The 24,622-nt window shown below is 36.3% G+C and overlaps 2 protein-coding genes and 1 pseudogene across 2 annotated transcripts in view; 1 reads left to right on the top strand and 2 right to left on the bottom strand.

The window, feature by feature from the left end:
* Window positions 1-791: 791 nt before the first annotated feature.
* On the top strand, window positions 792-2,169 carry LOC112724044 (uncharacterized; annotated as a pseudogene).
* Window positions 2,170-21,640: 19,471 nt separating this feature from the next.
* LOC140176194 (protein FAR1-RELATED SEQUENCE 5-like) lies at window positions 21,641-22,306 on the bottom strand. Its single transcript, XM_072206097.1, has one exon. The coding sequence runs from the start codon at window positions 22,304-22,306 to the stop codon at window positions 21,641-21,643; it is 666 nt and encodes a 221-aa protein (XP_072062198.1).
* A 141-nt stretch (window positions 22,307-22,447) lies between these two features.
* The window catches only part of LOC112721747 (protein FAR1-RELATED SEQUENCE 5-like), a 30,312-nt gene continuing 28,137 nt past the window's right edge, over window positions 22,448-24,622 (bottom strand). The window contains exon 3 of the mRNA XM_025772782.1: window positions 22,448-23,205. Within this exon, the coding sequence (XP_025628567.1) occupies window positions 22,448-23,205 (758 nt within the window). The remainder of the gene's footprint in view (window positions 23,206-24,622) is intronic.

Below are 24,622 nucleotides of genomic sequence, written 5' to 3'. Positions count from 1 at the left end.
TAAACTACCCAAAAACAAGATGGTATTTTAAAAACGCAACATTTCAAGAAGATTAGTATGTATTTATTACTTTTCTTCTTGAATGAAAAGTAAATAAATGCAGAGTATTAGTGATTATACCACAAAATTTAATTATATTATATTTTTGAAGCTAGCTAGGTGTGAAGCAATGGAAGAGTTGAATTAATAATGCAAAGCAATGAATGAAAGTGTTTGCGTTTGTAACTTCAATTAATTTGCGTCTCTGATAGGATGAGATAATGCGATAGGATGGGATAATGCTTATTATTGCAGTGACTGATTCCTTTGGTGGCCTTCCCATTCCATACTCTCTTTTTTATGATACACACAACCTTAATGCTTACCTCTTCCGCAATCCATATAACTTTGTACTTCCTTTGCTCTCCATGAGTACTTATCATTCTACATTCATATTACTCAATTCTCATTCACTAGCTAATTGCATTGGAAAGGTAAATTTATCATTTATATGATTCAAGACATATATTATTATATAGAGAACTTTATTAGTAAAAAAATTTCACTCTTTTAATGGTAACTATTTTATTTTACTTTTGTTAAAGTGAAAAGGACAATAAAAACTTTATAGATAGCACACTTTATTAGTAGAGAAATCTTAGCTCTCCAATAGTAACCAACTAAAATTTTATCCATAAATACTATTAAATTATTGTGTGTGTCCTCCACAATTTAATCATTTTTCATCGTCCATCATTTTTCAATTTTCATGGCATCCAATAATAATAATAATAACAATAATAATTCACCCATTAAAACCAAATTAACTTTGTAGCGAGTGACCTTGAACAACAACAACAATTATCAAGAACCCAGAGAATGAAGAAGAAGCAAACGTATGCAAACACCTAATATTATAACATCATCACTCCACTTATTAAGCCATGTGAATCATGATGGAGCTCCATAGGTTCAGCAGCACAGGTTCTTCATCTGATTACTCCAACCACCATAACCAAACCTCTTTATCCTCAGAACCCAGCTTGGCTTCAGTACCTTCTCTTAACAAGAATTACCATTATTCTTGTTCTAATTATTCAATGGCCTCATACAACTGCATCGCAACCCTAAAAGGACACAACTACTACACATCCTCCGTAACCCTCTCCGCTAAATTCCTCTATAGTGGCTCCTCCGATAGAGAAATTAGGTCATGGTCCAAACAATCATTATTAACTACCAATAATAATATAGTCCTTGCTGGGAAAGGTGCAGTCAAGGCTCTAATTATTCACTCCAACAAGCTCTTTATTGCTCACCAAGATAACAAAATTAGGGTTTGGAAGATCACCAACAATATCAACAACCACCACGACCATGAGCAGAAGTACACGTGGTTGACCACGCTTCCAACGCTCAGCGACCGCGTCTCGAAGATATTACTCCCCAAAAACCACGTTAGAATTCGGAGGCACAAAAAGTCCACGTGGGTTCACCACGTAGATGCAATGTCTTGTTATACTCTGTCTCATGGGACAGGACGATCAAGATTTGGCGAACCAGAGATTTTGCGTGTTTGGAATCAGTGATGAATGCATACGATGATGCCATCAACGCAGTCGCAGTTTCCAACGATGGACGCGTCTACACAGGATCGGCGGACAAAAGAATCAAGGTTTGGAAGAAAAAGAAAGGCGGCGGCCAAGGAGTAGTGGGAGAGAAAAGCAAAAGCAAAAACAAACACTACCTTGTGGACACGTTGGAGAATCACAAGTCTGGGATCAACGCTTTGGCGCTTAACGGCGACGGTTCGTTACTATATTCCGGGGCATGTGATAGATCAATACTGTTGTGGGCGAAGAAGGAAGAAGACAAAGAAAGAGAAGGTGGTGATGGAAAAATGGTGGTGGTGGGTGCGATTAGGGCGCATGGTAGGTCTATACTTTGCTTGGTGGTGGTGATGGATTTTGTTGTGAGTGGTTCAGAGGACAAAACGATTCGTGTTTGGAGGGGTTTTGGCGGGAGAAAGTATAGTTGTGTGGCGGTTTTGGAAGGGCATAGAGGACCAACCGCCATGGTTGATCATAACCATGATGATACCTCCCAAGCATCCGTGGTAGTCTACAGTGGCAGTTTGGACTCTGACATTAAGGTTTGGAAGGTTTTTGTTCCTCTTCTCTAAATTCACGTTCAGACGACTTCACATAAAGTTAAAATAATTTCAATTCTTTCTGCGTATTATTCCAAAATTCCTAACAGAAAAATTTAGTACGTTCTTCTTCATTCTTATTGACCAATTTTTCATTTAAATTTATCTTAAATTTTTATTTATTTAATTTTTGTCAAATATATGTATACAAATTGTTTGAAAAAGTAAAGGTTATTATTCTGAAAAGGAAACAAAATTCACGTTTATTTTTTCTTTATAGGAATGGCATAAATAGTACTATTTGTCTTTTTTTGTCTCTATTTCTATTTTTTTGATGAGCTTTATTTTTGTTCATACCCTGGCCTAATGATAAGGCCCAGGTCCAAACGAAAGGCCCAATCCAAAGGATTAAGCCTCGCTCTACACCGACCTTCACCCCACGAAGTCGGTTCCTACCACGACTTGCTCTAAAGAAGTCGGGATGAAGGTTAGCTGGCAGATAAACACCCATTCAAATGAGTAACTGCCCCTAAAATCTCTCTACCCACTTCCTGGAGGCATATCTCAACCTCCCTAAGATAAAGGGACGGTTATTCCCCATGAATAACGGAACTACACCAACGGTGGTTATGAGTTCACCACTATAAATACATTGACACTTCTCAGGTATCTCAGAAGCCCAATACTCTCTAGACCTGTTTTGCTCCCTTTGCTGACTTTGGCACCGGAGTGTCTTTGCAGGTACCACCCCCCATTCTCTCATACCGAAGTCGGACGGGGGCCTTGGATCATCAATCTGCTTAGATACTCCCTCATTCCAATGATTGGGCCAGCCAAACTAATTCAACCTAATAATCTCCGGTTACCCATCATAACATTGGCGCCGTTGCTGGGGACATGAGAGATCAGCCAGTAATTGCGGATGTATCCCCTGAAGATGGTCATGTGGCGTCGGATTCCGAACAAGAGAATCTGAATACCGGAAACCATGACGCAGACCTGACCCTCCACCAGGAAACCAATGACCAACACAGGGAAGGAGCCTCCGGATTTAAAAATCCGAAGACAAATTCCTCGGAGGGGTGTGAGTCAGAAAAGGATGGACCACCCCACGCAACTGAACTAATGGGGCTAGTCCATGTCCACCAAAGTCGCTTGGAACAGCTGGAACAGGAACAGGAGCGACAAAGGGAGATAGAAAAGCACCTAAGAGAGGAGATGGATCGACGAAAAGAGTTAGAGAAAAAACTCTTGAAGTTAGAATCCTCCCTCAGAGATCGAAACTCCCGTGAAGATCGAGAAGAGTCGCCCCCGGGAGGGGAGGACTTTTTTAGTGAGGATATAATGAGGGCAAAAGTTCCAAAAAACTTCAAAAGCCCCGATATGGACCTCTATGACAGAACCACCGATCCAAAGCATCATCTAAGCAACTTTAAAAGTCGGATGTATCTGGCTGATGCTTCTGATGCAATGCGCTGCAAAGCTTTCCCGACCACCTTATCGAAAGCAGTGATGAAATGGTTCGATAGTCTCCCTCCAAGGTCGGTCACCAGCTTCGAGGACCTCTCGAGGAAGTTTCTGATGAGGTTCTCCATTCAGAAAGATAAAGTAAAGCATGCACCGAGCCTCCTGGGAATAAAACAGGAGGTCGGAGAACCTCTACGAGATTATATGGAAAGGTTCAACAAAGCATGCTTAGAGATTCAAGACCTGCCCACCGAGGCAGTCATTATGGGGCTAGTAAATGGACTTAGAGAAGGTTCCTTCTCACAGTCCATATCAAAAAGGCACCCCACCTCCCTGAGTGATGTACAAGAAAGAGCTGAAAAGTACATCAACATGGAGGAAAATGTCAGGCTGAGAGAGTCAAGCTGACGACCTGGGCACCTTCCCTCAATAAAAGAGAGAGAAAGGGAGCCCAAGAAGAAAGAAGACCTCGGTCCTGACAGACCCAGGAAATATCACTCTTATACTCCTCTAAAGGTTTCTATAGTGGACGTATACAGAGAAATTTGCAATACTGAAAGGCTGCCACCTCCCAGGCCCATTAAAAATAAAAAAGGGGGGAGTCGCAGCGACTACTGTGAGTACCATAAAATATATGGTCACTCAACAAATGACTGTTACGACCTTAAAAATGTGATAGAAAAGCTGGCCAGAGAAGGCCGACTTGACAGATATCTCATAGAAAGGTCGGACAATCATGGGAAAAGAAAGTGAGACGACGCAGATAGAAGAGACCCACCACCGCAGACTCCGGAGAGACATATACATATGATCTTAGGTGGATTCGCGAGAGGGGGACTCACCAAGTCCGCTCGCAAAAGACACCTAAAACGAGTCTACCAGGTCAGAAATGAATCGTCCGACCTCCCCACCATCTCATTTACAAAGGAAGATGGACAAGGAGTAATCCCTGGACACAACGATCCAATGGTAATAACTATGATCCTAGCTAATGCCCATCTCCACAGAACCCTAGTGGATCAAGGAAGCTCAGCGGATATCCTTTTCAAGCCCGCGTTTGACAAATTGGGGCTGGATGAAAAGGAGTTGAGAGCTTACCCCGACACCCTGTATGGGCTACGCGACACACCAATAAAACCACTGGAATTTCTACCCCTCCACACTACCTTTGGAAAGGGGGAAAAGTCCAAAACTATGAGCATAGACTTTATAGTCATCGACGTGGGGTCAGCATACAATGCCCTAATCGGCAGAACTACCCTGAATCGACTCGGAACGGTGGTGTCTACCCCCCATCTTTGCATGAAATTTCCGACACCTGCGGGAATAGCAACAGTGCGGGGAGACCAGAAGTTGGCAAGAAAATGCTATAACGAAAGTCTAAACCTGAGGGGAAAAGGCAAAGAGGTTCACACCATAGAGCTCGGTGGTGCAAGGGCCAAAGAAGAGCTACGACCACAGCCAGGAGGAAAAACTGAAGAAATACAGGTCGGCGAAGAGGAAGGGAAGAATACCAGCATAGGAGCCAACCTAGGGGAAACCCTGAAGCAAGGGTTGACTAAGCTCCTAAGAAACAATTCCGACCTTTTTGCCTGGAAGGCTTCCGACATGCCCGGGATAGACCCCGAGCTCATGTCCCACAAACTCTCGGTACATCCGGGATCCCGACCTGTACAACAGAGAAGGCGCAAGCTCGGCCTGGAACGAGCCCTGGTGGTGGAAGAGCAAGTTCAGGCACTCCTAGAAGCCGGCTTCATCAGAGAAGTTAAATATCCAACATGGCTAGCAAATGTAGTGCTAGTCAAGAAGCAAAACGGCAAATGGAGGATGTGTGTTGACTACACCGACTTAAACAAGGCATGTCCCAAAGACCCTTATCCACTCCCGAGTATTGATACTCTAGTAGATTCTAGCTCGGGATATCAATACTTGTCATTCATGGATGCCTACTCGGGATATAACCAAATCCCAATGTATGAGCCAGACCAGGAGAAAACATCATTCATCACGCCCAGAGCAAATTTTTGCTACGTGGTCATGCCATTTGCATTAAAAAATGCAAGGGCCACATACCAAAGGCTGATGAACAAGGTGTTTGCTTCCCACCTTGGGAGCTTAATGGAAGTCTACGTAGAAGACATGCTAGTAAAAACCAAGGAAGAAGCCGACCTCTTAGCCGACCTCTCGCAAGTATTCGACACCATAAGGTTACACGGGATGAGGCTAAATCCTGCAAAGTGTACCTTCGCGGTGGAGGCCGGAAAATTCCTAGGATTCATGCTAACACAAAGAGGGATTGAAGCAAATTCCGATAAGTGTAAAGCTATCCTGGAAATGAAGAGCCCGACTTGCTTAAGAGAGGTTCAGCAACTGAATGGCCGACTCGCAGCCCTCTCTAGATTTTTGGTAGAATCGGCACTAAAATCCCTTCCACTGTTTTCTTTATTAAGAAAGGGATGCCAGTTCGAATAGACTCCAGAATGCGAAGGAGCGTTCCAGGAGTTCAAAAGATTCTTGAGCCAACCACCAATACTAACCCGACCTCTAGTCGGGGAGGACCTCGTCCTTTATTTGTCCGTAGCAGACAAAGGTGTCGCATCAGCCCTGATAAGGGAGGACGAGGTCGGACAGCATCCAGTTTACTTCATCAACAAAGTTCTACAAGGCCCTGAGCTAAGGTACCACAAACTAGATAAGTTTGCCTACTCCTTAGTAATAGCCTCACGAAGACTATGGCCTTACTTTCAAGCACATACAATAAAAGTCCGGATGAACCAACCCATGAAGCAAATCCTCCAAAAGACGGATGTTGCGGGGAGAATAGTTCAATGGGCAATAGAGCTCTCCGAGTTCGACTTGAAATATGAAACTCGGACAGCAATCAAAGCCCAATGCCTTACCGACTTCATAACAGAATATGCGGGAGATCAAGAGGAAAAGCCAACTACATAGGAACTTTATGTAGATGGATCCTCAAACAAGACAGGAAGCGGTGCAGGTATAATACTGGCCGACGAAAGGGGAACTCAAATAGAGGTATCCCTCAAATTTGAATTCCCAGCTTCAAATAATCAGGCAGAATATGAAGCCCTGATTGCAGGACTGAAGCTGGCCGAAGAAGTCGGTGCGACAAAAGTGATGATATACATTGACGCTCAGGTGGTGACCTCCCAGATAAATGGAGAGTATCAGGCTAAAGACCCAAACATGAAGAGATACCTGGAAAAAACTCTGGAATACCTCGGGCGCTTTGCCGAAACCGAAGTTAAGCATATAACTCGGGATCTCAATAGCAGAGCAGACGCCCTCTCCAAGTTAGCGAGTACTAAGCCAGGAGGGAATAATAGAAGCTTGATCCAGGAAACTCTCCAAGAGCCCTCTGTAGTAAAAGCAGAGGGCAAACAAGATGTCCTTGAGGTATCCGAGCTAAATCTCGGATGGATGAATCCTCTGGTCGAATACCTAAAATTCGACATCCTCCCCAAAGAGGAAAAAGAGGCCAAGAAAATCCGGAGGGAAGCACAACATTACACTCTGGTGAAAAATATCCTTTATAAAAGAGGAATATCAACGCCATTGTTGAAGTGCGTACCGACCTCAAGGACCACTGAAGTGCTAGAGGAGGTCCACAATGGGATCTGCGGAAACCATCTCGGAGCCAGGTCGCTAGCCAGAAAAGTAATCCGAGCTGGATTCTACTGGCCGACCTTGTAGAAAGATGCCACAGAATTTGTGAAAAAATGCCAACCTTGCCAAATGCATGCAAATTTCCACGTGGCTCCCCCCGAGGAGCTCATTAGTATAACTTCTCCATGGCCCTTCGCAAAATGGGGAATGGATTTGTTATGTCCTTTTCCCCAGGCACCAGGACAAGTCAAATACTTAATTGTGGGAATAGACTACTTCACAAAGTGGATAGAAGCAGAACCATTGGCCACCATCACCGCCCAGAGAAGTCGGAGGTTCCTCTACAAAAATATCATCACAAGGTATGGGATACCTCACTCCATTACCACAGATAATGGAACCCAGTTCACCGATTCCACCTTCAGAAGCCTAGTGGCCAGTATGAAAATCAAACACCAGTTCACCTCGGTGGAACACCCACAAGCAAATGGACAAGCCGAGGCAGCCAACAAAGTCATACTGGCAGGGCTAAAGAAAAGACTACAAGATGCAAAAGGAGCCTGGACAGAGGAGCTCCCCCAAGTGTTGTGGGCTTATCGGACGACACCCCAATCTGCAACTGGAGAAACACCCTTCCGACTTGTCTATGGGGTAGAAGCCATGATACCAGTGGAAATTAGTGAGCAAAGCCCAAGAGTGATTCTCCATGATGAAATCGGAAACATACAGGGGCACAAAGAGGAGCTCGAGTTGCTCCCCGAAGTCCGAGAACAAGCCCAGATAAGAGAAGCAGCGCTGAAGCAAAGGATGGATACCAGATACAACAAGAAAGTCATTCCAAGAAGTTTCGCACTAAGCGATCTGGTCTTAATCAGAAACGACATAGGAGTCAACAAATCGGGGGAAGGAAAGCTCGCTGCCAATTGGAAAGGACCCTACAAAGTTAATGAGGTCTTAGGAAAAGGTTATTACAAGGTGACCGACTTAAACGGTGCTGAGCTACCAAGGTCGTGGCATGCTTGTAACATGAAAAGGTACTATAGCTAAAAGCGAACTCTACTCCCTGATGTACTCTTTTCCCAACTTCATGATTTTTTCCCAAAAATTAAAGGGTTTTTTCTGAAAGAGGGTTTTTAACGAGGCATCATAGTAGAGGCTAAGGGGGGAATAGATCATTAAACCCTTAGTGGCCGCAAAAGTACCTCCCCAAATAAATAAAGGTCTTTTTTACAATATCTCTTATAAATTTCTTCTCGTTTACTTTTCTACGAAACGCGCCGACTTAAGCTCGACAAAACGTGAAAATCCCATGAACCGACCTAGATGGTCGTCAGGATAAAACGACGAGGTACAAGTCGGTGTAAAGAGGTTATAAAAGTTGATCGTGAGGAACTCGAAAACATTCCGACTCATAAGTCGAAATGAAAAATCGAGTAGAAAAGAAAACGCATCGCAAAAATAACCTAAGTCATAAATACTCAATAAAACAAAGTTGAGTAGTAGGAATAACAAAAAAGGGATTGAAAAAACCTAGAAAAAGCTTAAAAGCTGTCCTAAAGTCCTTAAAACGAAAAGGCTCAGGAAAACAGACAAGCCAAAAGAAAGGTTTTTTAGAAAAGATCAAGGGAGCTTCGAAAAAACAAAATCAGAAAAAACATGCACACAAAAAGGTAGCTGAAACCCTTATACCGAAAAGGGTATTTTTGTTAAAATAACCCTTATCCAAAAAAGGGTAATTATAAATATTCTTTTTGTTTACGGCCATAAAAGGCCAATGTCGACACACCATCGCCACAAATATAAAGAGTTTAAAAAAGGGGGACCCACAGGCCGGGCCCCCATATAGCCAACAAATAAATTCTTAAAGAGCATCACCACCAGGACCAAAGGGAGTAGTCGGATCACCACCAGAGTCGGGAAGAGAAGTCGGAGCGCCATCAGGACCAGGGAGAGAAGTGTCCATAGGAGTCAGAGAAGAGGTGCCGAGAGGTCTGGAGGAACTCGGAACATCCTTTTGACGAGGAGGGGACTCAATGATTCTCTGCCCCCGAGTCTTCAAATCTGACTCAGTGACGACCTCGGGAGCTGGGGGATAAACTATGGCACCATCAATAACGACCTTGTCAGGATCCAAAGGAGAGAGATCCAGGTCGGGAGCAAGGACTCCGACCTGCTCCTTAAAAATCCTCCAGGCCTCCTCTGCCCCTTCAGCAATAGAGTCCTCCAACTCGGCATAGGCAGTCCGAGAGTTCAACAAATCCCTCCTTACAGCCACAAGGTCCTCAAATAAACTCTGATAACTCTCCTGCGCCTTCTTTCTCAAGCCCTCCTCCATGTTACATAGGGCTTGTAACTTGCTCTCCTTCTCTTGGAGGCCATCCCTCTCCTCCTTCAATTTGGTGACCTCCTTCTTCAACTCCTTCTCATGTTCCTGATATATGAGAAGCCTTCCCTCCAACTCTTCAACCCTAGAGGTTAAACCCAGAAAGCTAAGAGGAGTCTTCTAAAAAATATCGAGGAACTTGGCACAAATCCCCGCCGCCCTGATACTCTTCTCAGCCAGAATAGTGAGGTGGTTCCGAATAGAAACATCATCCATACCTATAGGGTATGGGGGTAGATGAATTTTCGGATAAATGCAGAAGCATCCACCTTAGCCTCACCTTCAAAAGAAGAGCCAGGCTCTAAAGCCTTGCGCTTCTTCTTCTCTGGCTCAGGAGAGGGTCGGGGAGGAGGGGACGGCTGAGAAGAAGCCGAAGAGGAGATAACAATGGGTTGAGAAGGAGTTCCCAAATTTTGGGAAGAAGGGGGAGGAAGAGGAAGAGGAGAGCTAGATACCCTGGCACCACTGGTTCTGGCGCGAGACCTCGCCTTGGCCTCCTGGACTCTCTGGTAAGACTCATTGGAATTCTTCCTCGCCATCTCTGTAAAAGAAAACAATTAGTAAAACAAGTCGGTAAACTTCAAGTCGGTAGAAATAAGTCGGAAACAAAGTAGATAAAAGCTACCTAGTTGTGTCTGGACAAAAGACGACGACCCCTGGAGAAATTTTTTGGTATCTAGATATGGGGCCCTCCCCCATACTTCTCGGAGGAACCCTACAATGGCTGCCTCCACCTCATCCAGATCCTCCAAACCATATTTCTCACAGGGGGAAGCCTCTAACCAGTACAAGGGAAAGCGAGGAGAAGAATTCTCATCCAAGAAAAAGGGGTGGTGACCCTCTACGGCTTGAACTTTGAAAAAATAATTTTTGAAGTCATGGAAAGATTCATCAAAAAGGGTAAAGATCCTCCGACCTTGTATAGCTCGAAAGGACACCCATTGTTGCTTATTATTCTGCCCACTGAAGGGCTTGGTCATGTGGAAAAGAAAGAAAAAAATCCTCAAAGAAGTCGGAAATTCCAAGGCATGGCTGATAAACTGATAAATTTTCAGAAAACCCCAGGAATTGGGGTGAAGCTGGGTAGGTGCAACACGACAGTGACGTAAAACAGCAATCTCAAAATCAGAGAAAGGGAGAAAAATTCCCAGGCGGGTGATCATGCTCTCGTACATATAAAAGAAATGAGGGGCTGCCTCTGAAGCCCTCCCAAAGCAAACCCGGTCTTCCGGACCCGGGGCCACCAGTTCATACTTTGGTTCATTCTCATCAGAGGTGCAGAGCCGGTGACGAGTGTGAAGGTCAGTGATAAAATCAGTATCAACCAGAGGTTCCTCTCCTAAGACCGTGACATCGACCCACTGAGCAAGAGTTTCTATGGAAGTCATTTTTCTTTTCCTAAAAAAGGATTAGCGAAACCTACAAAGGAAAAAGGAAAAAGATCACGAACAGGGTCTCTAAGGGGATACGGAATCAAACAAAAAAGCCTACGAAGTCAACTCCTCTCTCTAAAGTAAAGGCATGCAAACAGAAGCATTTCATAGAAGAGACAAGGAGAAAAAGACTAACCTTTGCCTGGTAATAAGGTAGAGGAAAATGAAAGCCTTCAAACGAAGAACGCTCCACGAACGGATGAGAAGAAAATTTGAAAAATCGCAGAAACGAAGCAACGAAAGAGAAGGGAAGTATTTATAAGCACGTTAGGGGCATAATGGTAAAAACGGACGCAGTCATTAATGGGTGCACCGTTACCAAGACAACCCCTACGCAAACCTCTAACGGACGCGACATTTGATTAGACGTAACTGTGAAAATCAAAAGTCACGAAAAGTCACGTCGGTTCCAAACCATCACGTCGGTCCTCCAACAAGTCGGCTACGACCCCGAGTAGAATACTCGAACCCAAGTCCTAAAAGAAATTGGGCTCGAGTAGGGGCACTATTCATACCCTGGCCCAATGATAAGGCCCAGGTCCAAACGAAAGGCCCAATCCAAAGGATTAAGCCTCGCTCTACACCGACCTTCACCCCACGAAGTCGGTTCCTACCACAACTTGCTCTAAAGAAGTCGGGACGAAGGTTAGCTGGCAGATAAATACCCATTCAAATGAGTAACTGCCTCTAAAATCTCTCTACCCACTTCCTGGAGCCATATCTCAACCTCCCTAAGATAAAGAGACGGTTATTCCCCATGAATAATGGAACTACACCAACGGTGGTTATGGGTTCACCACTATAAATACACTGACACTTCTCAGGTATCTCAGAAGCCTAATACTCTCTAGACCTGTTTTGCTCCCTTTGCTGACTTTGGCATCAGAGTGTCTTTGCAGGTACCACCCCCCATTCTCTCATACCGAAGTCGGACGGGGGCTTTGGATCATCAATCCGCTTGGATACTCCCTTATTCCAACGATTGGGCCAGCCAAACTAATCCAACCCAATAATCTCCGGTTACCCATCGTAACAGTTTTGTTTTCTATGACTTACATTTTTAGTTACTAAATTTTTTCTCTAACACAAATTTTAAATTAAGTTATAAACAAATTTTAAATTAAACTGTAAAAATATGTTCAATTACAAATTTACTGTTAAATTAAATTTCATGGTAATCAATCAATTAACTTTTATTTTACTAATAAGCTATTTTCATACAAATTATTGTTGAATTTTCAAGATTATTCTATAAATAAATTATTTTTTTAAGATAATAAGACGATAATTTACTTGCCAATGAGTAATAGTTCAAATGGCATAGTCTCCAATCATGATTTCACTGTTATGCACGCTTTTGTATTTTTACTAACAAACTAAAATTTATTTTCAATAAAACTAGAATTTATTTTCAATGAAACAAAAGTATCTAATCAAAATATTAATTTGGTCTTTTTAAATAATTGAACATAATATTATTAATTTTGTCTACAACAATATTTTTTAAAATAAAATCGACCCAAAAATAGAGAAAAAAAGAACAACTAATGAAAATATTTATTTTGCCATTGCCATCAAGAATAGGATAATCATAGAAAAAATCCAACCAAATAAAAAGGACCTAACTCATACAATTAAACTACCATCATATCAACCAATCCACATTACACCATAATTACATTTTTGTCTTCCATCACATGAAATTGTAATGAATTATCTTAGCATTTATGATATCTTCCTTAGACTTATAAAAAATCTCTATTTTCGTTTTTTCTGTCTTCATACTAACCAACTATGTTAAGCACAATTCCCACAAAATTATTGACACCAAATTTCAAAGCTAATATTTTTCACGTATTTCATTTGCTAATACAATTATTTTTTAAAAAAAATAAAAAATAAAAAAATAAATACACAATTTATCTCTACACATATCTTTTAGGCTTTTTTATTTAAATAAAGTAGAGATTAATTTTATTTGATTCTCTTAGATTAAATTAAAAAACGTGGATATTCTAAATCTACTGATACATAAACCGTGTTAGAGTAGTGTGTATTAAATATTATATTAAATACCATAATTTAGGACAATTTATGCATCAAACTCCTTCAAAAAATGCTCATAAATCGTTACACGACACCAAGCATCCCAAATTATATATAATTTGTCCTAAGATAGGATGGTTTATTTTTTTTTTCACCTAAACCACTATGGGCCGGGATAGCACGATTTACTTGCAACCAGCTATCTCACACTCCCTAGCACGATTAACGTGCAACAATCTATCCCACACTACCTAACGATTAAAAGAACATGCCTACATTTATTTAAATATATTTATATTATTTTTAAATTAAAAAATATATTTATTTAAAATAATAAAAATATATTTATTTAAAATTCTAAAATTTTAAATCAATCTACTTGTATTAATTTCAAAATGATTTAAAATAATATGAGTACGTTTATTTAAATTTTAAAATAATAAGAGTATGTTTATTTAAAATATTAAAATTTAAAATTTTAAATAAATCTACTTATATTAATTTTAAATTTTATTTAAAATAATACGAATATATTTATTTAAAATAAAAAATTAAAATAATAAGAGTACATTTATTTAATAAATTTTAAGTTAAAAATAATATAAGTGTATTTAATTTTTAGTTAAGAATTAACGGTTTCAAATCGTTTTTTTTTTTAAATTGAAAAAATATAATTAATTATATGAGTACAATAATATAAATATATATAATTTTATAAAATTAAATTTAATTATTAATTTAAATTATATCTATTTAAATTTTAAATTTTTAAATAATACAAATTTTAAAATTTAAAATTAAAATTATTTAAATAAAATTAAATTGATTGAAAAATAAAAATATATCAATACAATTTAAATCGTATTAAAACGTAAGCAAGTTTGCTGAGTTCATAAACAAAGTTTACGTAAATAAATAAGTTCAATCAATGTAATAGGTGAATTTTGTACAAACTTTATGAAAACACTATAAAAATTAAATCCTAAAAAATAAGGTGATTTTAATTTGTTTTGAGAATTAAAATTTTATTATATTTTATAATAGAAAAATAAAATGTGATTAACATTGAGTTGGTTCTAATATACTAAATAATTTTGTTTCTTTTTAATGATTTTTGGTAAACCCCGTTAAATTAGTAAATAATTAGTCAATAAATTAATTTTTAATAAAGAAGATTAGAAGTGCGAATATTATATTAAATTAGGAAAGAGCTCATCGAAACGAGAATTTTGACACTAATTTCGAAGAAATCGGTCCAAGATTAAATTGAATGGGTCGAACCGGGCCCGTGGGCCCAACCGGGCCAGCCTTTAAATGAACCCACGTTCCTTCTCTTCCCCATTTTAGCAGCGTTGAAGCACACAGGGGAGAGGAAAGAAGGAATCCCGTAACCCTTACGGTAAGTTCAACTCGCCGTAACTCCTCCGTCCGAGCTCCGATTGCGGCACCGTTTGCGGCCACGTGAGCACCGCGTCGAGCTCTACGTTTCTACCGAAACAATTTCATAGGTAACTTGCTTTATTGTTCTCAGCCACTTCTTCCCCCAATTTTTGAAAATTGAGTGGAGGTATTGAATTTCTTTACTCTTTGATGTTTTAGGATCCAATTAGCTTGAGGAAAATATTTCCTCTTGCTTATGTGAAGCTTGGGTAAGGTGAGGATACCATAATTCCATTTTAATTTTGCTGAATTTATGTTTCGGGTATTAAATTGGGTATATATGTGTTCTAAATGTGTATTAGGTTGTGAATAAATAATTGGAGCTCGAAATTATGAATATTGGAACTTGGAGGAAGCTGAGCCTAGTGTTTATTGAATTTTTGAAGGGCTGTGTTTGTTTAAAATAAGTTGCCTTGATCACTACGTGGGAATCGGCCAAGGTATGGTTTAGGTTTCTTGCATTTAATATATAATATTTTGTGAAAACTTAGGCTAAATGACCATAGAATAGGTTGGAATGTATGTGTGTGTCATTGTTTAGCATTTTGTTGTTATATATGGATTGGTATGGAGCTGTGGATTAGTTGATGATTTGACAAATTGTAATTGTTGAATTGAGAATATCATTATGTATCTTGTGAGCTATAGTTTTAGTTGCAGGATTGGGTATGTGTGTATGTAATTATTGTTGGGTTAAAGTATGACCTTTATGTGGTTATTGCATTGAGAATGGAGGATACTTTGTGTAGTAAGTGTAGGTTGTTGTGTTGATCTCATGGGTTTTGGTTCGAATGAAGAGGAGGTTTTGAAAGTTTATAAAATCTTGGTTTTGGGCCAAACTTCGGCAAGGCGTAACTTGGCTTCCGGACCCTCAATTTGCTTCCAACTTGTTTTAAAATGAAAATTGGGTTTATGAAGTTTACGCCGTTCGAAGAACGGGTGAAAAATATTTTAAATTGAAGAAGTTATGGGTGTTGGAAGATTGGAACTCAAAACTGGTTTTTGTTACAATTCTGCAACTTTGCTACTGAATCTGTTTTTTTTTAAAGAACGTACGCCCGTGTGATCCACGCGTACGCGTGGTATGGAATTTTGGCGATGCGTACGCGACTGGTCCCATGCGCACGCGTAAGGGGTTAGCAAGCACGTCCATGCGTACGCATGACAAAGGGACGCGCGCGTAAGTTGCAGTTTCACACTCCCATGCGCATGCGTGATCCGCGCAGACACGTAGCCCCTGTTCCAGCAAACATGATTTTTTGAGTTTTAAAACCCTATTTTAAACTTCTAAACCTCTATTTTCATTTCTCTAGTCATAAATAATAGTATTAAACCTGATAATCAGATAAAGTTAGAAAATGGGAATAACTTGGAGACGAAGTCAAACTGAAATGTGATGAATTGATTATGAAATGCTACAGATGATCATGTATGATATTTGGCTTGAATAAACAAATGAATGATCATGTATGATACTTGGCTTGATTAATTAAATGATCTGAGATACGAGATTTCCTGGGTAAAGTATCATGACTTGCCATCACTTGTACCAGGTTGAAAACTCGATACTCTGTTGACGCTACGACGTAAGGGTGACTGGACACTTATAAATTCCCGGGAATGTTAACCCCACATTGAGCAATATTGATTATTTGAGAAAAAGATATGCATAGACTCTTGGGGATGCACGTCGGGGGACAGTCTAATGGTTTAGCAAACCGGACTTGTCGGGTTGGCTGTATAACCGACAGATGAGCTCATTAGCCATAGGACAAGCATGCATCATGTGCATATTACTTGAATTACTTGTTTGTGCTCTAACTGGGTTTGCCTAAGTGCATTTGCGATGTTAAGTGTATATTTGCTACCTGTAGTATTTGTAACCTTCTTGTGTTTGCTTTTATCTATTTATTTGTCTATGAAATGTTGATGGAGAAGGAGGTATGGAGGAATGGCAGTCTGAGACTTAAATTTAAGATTAAGTTAAGTTAGGCTTAGATACTCTTAGAAAACCACCTTTTATGGCTTCTGTTTAATACTTTAAGCTCTATAATCTGAGTGTCGGCGTTCTAGGATTACCTCTGGCATTCCCAGGACCTTATATCTTATGTGTGTGGCACCTTTACCATACTGAGAACCTCTGGTTCTCACCCCATACTATGTTGTTGATTTTCAGATGCAAGTCGAGAGACATTTCGTTAGGCGTCTGGACTCCTGAAGCGAAGTGGTTACTGGGTTATTTTGTTGTACAGTGATATATATATGTACTTAGCTTGACTCTCCGCATAGCTTATTCTTTTGATCCTCTTAGAGGCCTATGGAGAGACAGGATTTTGTTTATGTAAATTTGGATTTTGGATATGTATATGTATATATGTGTATATATCTTCCGGTTAGCCTTGACTTCGCGGGCTAAATTAGGAGCTTGTTATTTTGTATCTTTGGCCCTCTATTCCTACTTTCGTTATCTTATGCCTCACAGCTACAGTTTTCTTTGTTCGCAAGCTAACTCATTTTCTGAACATTGCACTTTTATTTCGTGATTTTTATTTCTCCTGTTCTTCAAGACTCCTAGTTTATTATATTCTTTCTGCTATTATATGTACACATTTTATTTTAGAGTCGTAATACCACATCACATCTATTTTACGACTTAAGTGTAAAGCTGAGTGTGGTAGGGTGTTACATTTTTCAATTATAATTTTGGTTTAAACTAGTTTATTATATTCTTTCTGCTATTATATGTACACATTTTATTTTAGAGTCGTAATACCACATCACCTCTATTTTACGACTTAAGTATAAAGTTGAGTGTGGTAGGGTGTTACATTTTTCAATTATAATTTTGGTTTAAAAAAATTTATAGTAATCAATTAACTACAATTTCTCAATTTAAATTAGTTGATTTATTTTTGATAGGGAATAATTGGTTTCCAATGATCATTGTTCAGCCACAAGAGAAGCTTTGATGACACTAAAACCTGGACAGTCTATTGTTGATGATGTATTGTATTTTTTTGCTTTGTTACACATTTATCCAAAATGTACTCAAATTGGCTTTATTTTGTAGCAAAATTTATTGAATTGTTTATTTTATATAATTTTGGACCTTGTGATTTGATATAACTATAGGTCCTTATCCTTGTTGCTTCCATGCTAACTCATAATGATGATGACCACAAGTGGTTTCTTCCCACAACATTTGCGGTATGTTCATTCTTTTTCTGCATTATAGGTATGTATACTCGATCTAATTGATATGTCTTTTACAGCAAATTGCAATGCATCTAGAAAATGTTTCCATCGAAACTTGGAATTATATTAAGGCCAATTTTATGAGAGAAGCAGATAATCTTACTAAGGTAGACATGTCTCATAGAGGAATTTGCTATCAAAGTATGGTACTAAAAGTGATTTATTACTGTAACAAATAATCTTATAATCTAATGTCATTTGTTAAAGTAGATTTATGTTCCAATTCACGTGGATTTTCACTGGTTCTTAACGGTTGTTAACCTACCTAATCACGAAATTGTATATCTTGACTCCAAAAAATCTAAGATACAGAAAAAGTTAAGGATGACAGCAGTCAATAAAGTGGTGAGCTATTTAAACAAACCAGATTGTATTTAAAAAATATTCTTTCATCATATTTGGATTACCACTTATGGTTGATGATGACCATTCAGGCGTCATTTCTTAAAAATATTTTGGGTGACGGAACATATAAATTGCGGGATATCACCTACAATTTCTACTTATAAATTGGTAGATTCCGAAGTTATGCAGCAAAAAGATGGCTTATAAGTAAATAAAAATTTCGCACTTCATTCACTAATTTAAACTAAATTAATATGAATGAAAAATTATAATAATTACATAAACTTATCTTATTATTAGAAAGCAATATTATTAAAATTTTAAAAACCTAGTATTATCTTTTTTTTTTCTTTATGTGTTCTATTGCAGGAATGATTGTGGTATTAATGTTGCACAATAGATGATAATCTTTGGGGATCATATAAAGTTGGGGTACTATAACAATATATTTAATTTATTAAATTCATAAGTTAGTTTCTAATCTAATATAACATTGTAATTTTATTTTGCAACAGAGAGTAAATAATTTTACAAGAATGGGCCTTCCAATTGATCTTATTAGTGGAGATCACAACATCAAAAAGAGAGAAATAGAAGATTTGCTATAAAAAATTAGAACAACAATTCAAGACCAATTTAATTTTAGAATAATTTAAATTAAGAACAATTTTAATTTTTTTCACTTGGAGAAAGTGTTGTGATTATCTTAGTTTTATAGGGTAATTTAGTCTAGTTATAATTCTATATTAGAATTATTAGTTTATTTCTTTAGAAAATTTCATTACTTTTTGTTTCAGTATTAAAAATTGAGCTTATTAGTTATAATGTATTTGCATAAGAATGATTATTATCTTATCTTTATTTTCTTAATACGTAATATTCTACTGTATTACATTTATATTAAAAGAAGACGTGTACTATTATAAAATCAATGGGTATTTATAAAAAGTATTAGAATACTTTAGATTTTAACCTAATTAACGTAATATAACCCAAAAAAAAAAGTGAATAAAAATTTATAATATCTATCTTAAAATTAAATTTATTTTATTCTTCACATTTTTATTGTTTACATATAAATCGGATAGTAATAATATATTGTCTTGTGTGGGTGTAACTTAAAAAAAATGTTAAAATATTTTTTTAAAGAATCTTATAAAAAATAAAAGTAATTTAATATTTGAATATATCACTTTTAAAAAAATACTTTCACGAATGGTACAACGATGTAAAAATATATTTTGTTTATTTATTATGTTTTATAAAAAATATTTTATATCTACTAAATATATTTGAATATAATAATATAAAATATTATTTATTTATTTATTATGTTTTGTTTAAAGGTAATTTTTTTAACTCGGTACACACTATTTGTTAAAAGAAGTAAACGTTAATTAAAAAATATTTTGCGAACAACATAATTACATATACACATGCATTAAATTATGCTTAATTAAAATATCTACTTTCTATCGTCTTATCCTATGATGTACTTCTAAAGGATTTGTATCTAAGGTACTATATTAATGGATAAGAATAAAATTATACTCTAAAATTTTTCATTACAAAATTTTTTCAAAAATGTTTAGAATTGCAAATAGGACCTGATTAGAAATTCTTTTAATCTTATATTTATTGTTTATTTAATTAATTTATTATGTAATGATATTATTTTTTATAAAAATTATATATATATATAGAGAGAGAGAACATATGAGAACATTAATTTCTGCTAAAACCTAAATTAAATAAATAATATTTTTAGTTATTTATATACTTACATCCATCAAATTATGCATTTTTATCCAATGTCAACTCGGTTTTAACAAAATCTATTCAATAGAATATTGTTCTTAATGTAACTTTTTCTTTGTTCTTTTATAAAAATGAAGTACATTAACTAAAAAAAAAGTCATACTAATGCCGAGTACTATTAAGTTGTTAGTATTAATTATTTAATATAGTCCTAATCTATAATATATTTGTTTAATAATAATATGTGTTTTATTATGTATATAATATGCTTAATAAAAAATTATGAAGAATAAAAGCATAGATTTATTGGCCAAATAATAATAATAATAATAATAATAATAATAATAATAATAATAATAATAATAATAATAAATCGGATTAATTTAATAATATTCACGAACAGTTAGTTACAGATATAGTTTGCATTATTTTCTTTTATCAATGTCTTTAAATAAAAAGTCTCTTCAGCTAATATTCACAAAACATATTTGTATTTCTTTAATTTCGATGTCTTTAGTCCCAAAAATACTTTTTTATGGTACAAAACTGTCTATTACATGATATTAATCTCAAAAATCACTCCTTATTTGACTGTGGTGTATTCTGTATGCCCTGTCAAAATAAAAAACCAAATCATTCATATGCTATTAAATCCCAAAAGATATAAATTTATGGGAAAATATTATTTGAAAACTAAACATAAGATAGATAAATGACAACAAATCTTAATTACTTATAGCAACCATCTATGACTGGGAATGAGACCATATAAGGAAGTTTCATAGCCAGCAGAAGTATGGTTGTTATCTCCTCCAAAAAATGTACAACTTGAACCTTTACAAAGACACAGTCCATAATAGTATCATTCCAAAATGATTGAATTTGAAATATACTAAATTGAATAATGTGCATACTAGAATTATAGACTTATATCTTCTTGAGACAATTGTGGATTCTTTTTCTCACTCCAAAAGTGTATATTTTTAACATTCGCCTCCACAGAAAAAGCTATTGGAGTATGTTCATATAAAATTACAAAAAGTTTGTTCAAAATTAACAAAAGTATAAATTTCATATAAAAAAACAAAGTTAAAATGTACATATTAACTCAAAATATCATGACATTAGTTGTTTAGTCTAGTAAGTAATAATAAATTCTCGTGTTACTTGATAATTTGGAATACTAACAGATTGAACACCATCTTCAAATTCATCTTCGCTGACCATTCTATCATTATGTTGAACATCTTTTTCAGCAGTTCTCTCTATGCATTTCCTTTTTGTGTGACCAGTTTGATTGTAATTGTCGTCTTTTATTTTCATCTTTTCGGAGACTTTTGGTGCACCTTTGGATTTTGCATCAGAAAGATCACCAACTTTGTTGCCTTTTTCCGGTGAAATAGTCTGCTCCAATTTTACTTCCAAGTCTTTCGTCACTCTACAAATTTCATTCATTGTGTAGCAAAAATGAGACAATTTTTTGCCTCCTAAGTATATCATACGAGAACTAGCAACTGATAATGCACCTATCCACATCAGAATGCTCCTTTCTTCATCCTGTTTTCCATTTATGTTACCTTGATCATCGTCAATTTTTTTAACGTCTTTAGTCCATCTTTTCAATACAAGAGTTTCTGGCAATTCCTTGATCTGTTCCCGTTTCAGCAAACAAAACATATGAGAACATGAAATGCCATAACTATCCCATCTTTGACATTGACACATCATTTTCTGAGTATCTTGATCATATAAAACAATTTACTCATGATCAGGTCTTCCATACTTGATGATCTTGTACTCTGAAGTTGTTGAACGACTACCAAACCACACAATATCCAAAGCTGCCACACTTTTAATCTCTTCTAATATTTTCCAAAATATCTCCCTAGTATACACTGACGCAGCACAACGCTCAAGAGAATATAAACCTGTTGTGGGCACATATTCTCCATTTATTATTTTGAATTCAGCAACAATCTCATTCTTTCTGTAGTCCCTTAAAGCACGTTCTAGGTTTTGCACCAATGCAAGTATACTATCCCTTGAGTCAACAAAGCTTTTAATGAAAGAATTTATGCCTTCACATCTGGATGTAGTTCTAAATCCAACGCAAAATTTGCTACTCAAATAAGCAGTAGCCCATTGTTCTTTCCTTCTATATTGTTTCTCTACCCAGTCGTTTCCCATAAGATTAAACCTTTCAACCATGTCATGCCAATACTCTTCAAATTCATCACATTCAAATTTGGCATACAAGCATTTTTTGAATTCCTCACGAAATTCTGGGTCCTTGATATGAGATACTACATTTTTATACAAATGCCAAGCACACAATCTATGGGTAGCATTTGGAAAAACTTCTTCAATTGCACTCTTCATGGCATTATCACCATCCGTTATGACAAGACTCAGATGCTTATTCATCATCACCTCTGAAAAGTTATCTAGTAACCACTTGTATGATTTTGTTTGTTCATCTGCTAGCAAACCGAAGCCAAAAATACAAGTTTGGCGATGATGGTTTGTGCCTAAAAAGATAGCTAGCGGCCTATTATACTTATTTTTTTAGGTAGAATCAAATGCTAGAACATCACCAAAATATTGATAGTCAAATTGACTTAAATCATCCGCCCAGAATAAATGCTCCAATTTATCGTCATCTGTTAAACTATGTCTCACAATCATTATAGGTTCATCCTCTGCTTTTCCATGCAAATAATTAAGAGTTGCATTTACATCTCCTTCAATGATCTTTGAACGTAGATTTCTTTCAATATAGTTATCCAAATCTTTTGCAAATTCATAACCACCGGCTTGTCCAGCAATAAGACCCATGATCTTCGAAGGTGGGAGGCCATGTCTATGCATGCTATCCACTTGTGCTTTGTCTGCATCTATCATTGTACAATAATTTGAAATTTGGTGAACTAATTTAAGCAATATCAAAGGGTGGTTATGATCCTCCACAATCTTTCTAACTTTCCACATTGAACAACTCTTGTCAAGATAAATTGACAACATTGCATTACAATTTGTTCTGGTCTCAGGCTTCTGCTTTCTTATCTTACTAGTAGTTGCGTAGCATTTCTTCTCTCTCACACCTGCTCTATTGCACAAGAATTTACGTCGAACATAATTGCCAATACTATCAGCAGCCGCATCCCCCTTTCGAACTCCAAACCCCACACACTTGGCATACCTTACATAACATTGGTACGCTTCTTCATAACTTACACATTGCTGATTCAAAAAATCATTTGCACTCAAAATAGCTGCCTCCTTACCATCAGTAGTTTTATCATAGCCGTTTTCATTTTTTTCCTCTGTATAACATTCATTCTCTTCAGAAATGTGACATATTTTCCATATTTTTCCTTACCCTATATTAGTATTAAAATAAAATAACTTATAAAATTGACGAATTACAACAATGTAATCTCATGGTTTATTTTCTATTGTTCCCGTATCCTTTCTACTAGTGACAAATTTTTTAACAAATAGACTAGAAAAATAAATGAGAAGATATATAAAATTTAGTTCTAAACATCTTTTTAGTCATATACCTTACTAATATTATATAGGTCAAATTTTGTTATGATCAATGTTAAAGTTTAAATTACTTTTAATAAGTTGTTAATAATTTGAAATATGTTTCTATAAAGTTAATACTTTGCTTCACATGATTCTTTTCAAAAAAAAAAATATACAAAAGTTAAACTTGTACTAAGATAAAAATCTAAATCTCAAAACACTATTTTATTCTTTACAAATATTAATGTGGCAAAATTAAAAAAACACTCAGACCTAGTACTACATTATAGTTATATTTGGAATATTTTTGGTTATATATATTTTTTATTCTAGTACTTATGGTTGATACTAAAATTTTTAACCATACCAACTTTAAATATATATATATATATATATATATATATATATATATAAGAATTTCATTCAAATTCAAGTGACTATAATTAACCTCTTAAAATTAATTTCCCCTACTCCTTAAACATCTTAAATCATCACCAAACTAAATAAAGAGAGTAAGATAGGTTATATTCAATTAGTTAGATATTCAATTGAAAAAAAAATAATTTACTGCTCTTTAATCAAATATAAATATTAAATTAGAGTACATAGTTTATTACTCCCTAATTCAATATCCTCTTTGTGAATTAATATATTTCTTAAAATATAATACAAGACTAGATCACATCTTTGTTAATATAAAATCCATTCATCAAAACTAGTTGAGTTTAAATAAAAATACAAAGCGTACAGACATCTTTAAATATTAAGCTTAAATGTATATACAGTTCAATTGATGTAGTTCTATTGAAAAAATTATCTGTATTTTTATAATAGAGTTAAATCTCATACAATTATCTATTATATTTAATTGGGTATTTGTATGGACAACAACAACAACGTTAATTTTGTAACACCCTAATATTCAAATCCTTTTACTCGAGTCATAAGTCAATGATAATAAGGTGGTACGACTCTCAAGGTGGATTTTTGTTACATAAATATAAGTATAATCGAAAGGAGTATTAGTCGAGAAGCCTGAAAGGAGTAAAAATAAAATCGTGAAGTCATATCACTCACGTATCGACAACTAAAAGATAAAGCATGAAGTCGAAGGCGACATACAGATAAAGGTATGAAGGAGAGTAATAGAGGGATAGTATATAGATATATAATATAAGTAAATAGCCAATAGTCGCGATCCGCGAAGTT

Source organism: Arachis hypogaea, chromosome 11, assembly GCF_003086295.3.
Source record: "Arachis hypogaea cultivar Tifrunner chromosome 11, arahy.Tifrunner.gnm2.J5K5, whole genome shotgun sequence".
NCBI classification, from domain to species: domain Eukaryota; kingdom Viridiplantae; phylum Streptophyta; class Magnoliopsida; order Fabales; family Fabaceae; genus Arachis; species Arachis hypogaea.
This window is presented reverse-complemented; position numbering and strand designations above follow the sequence as displayed.

Excerpts from the sequence above, each read along its gene's own strand:
- LOC140176194 (XM_072206097.1), bottom strand. The coding sequence starts at position 22,306 with ATGAATAAGCATCTGAGTCTTGTCATAACGGATGGTGATAATGCCATG.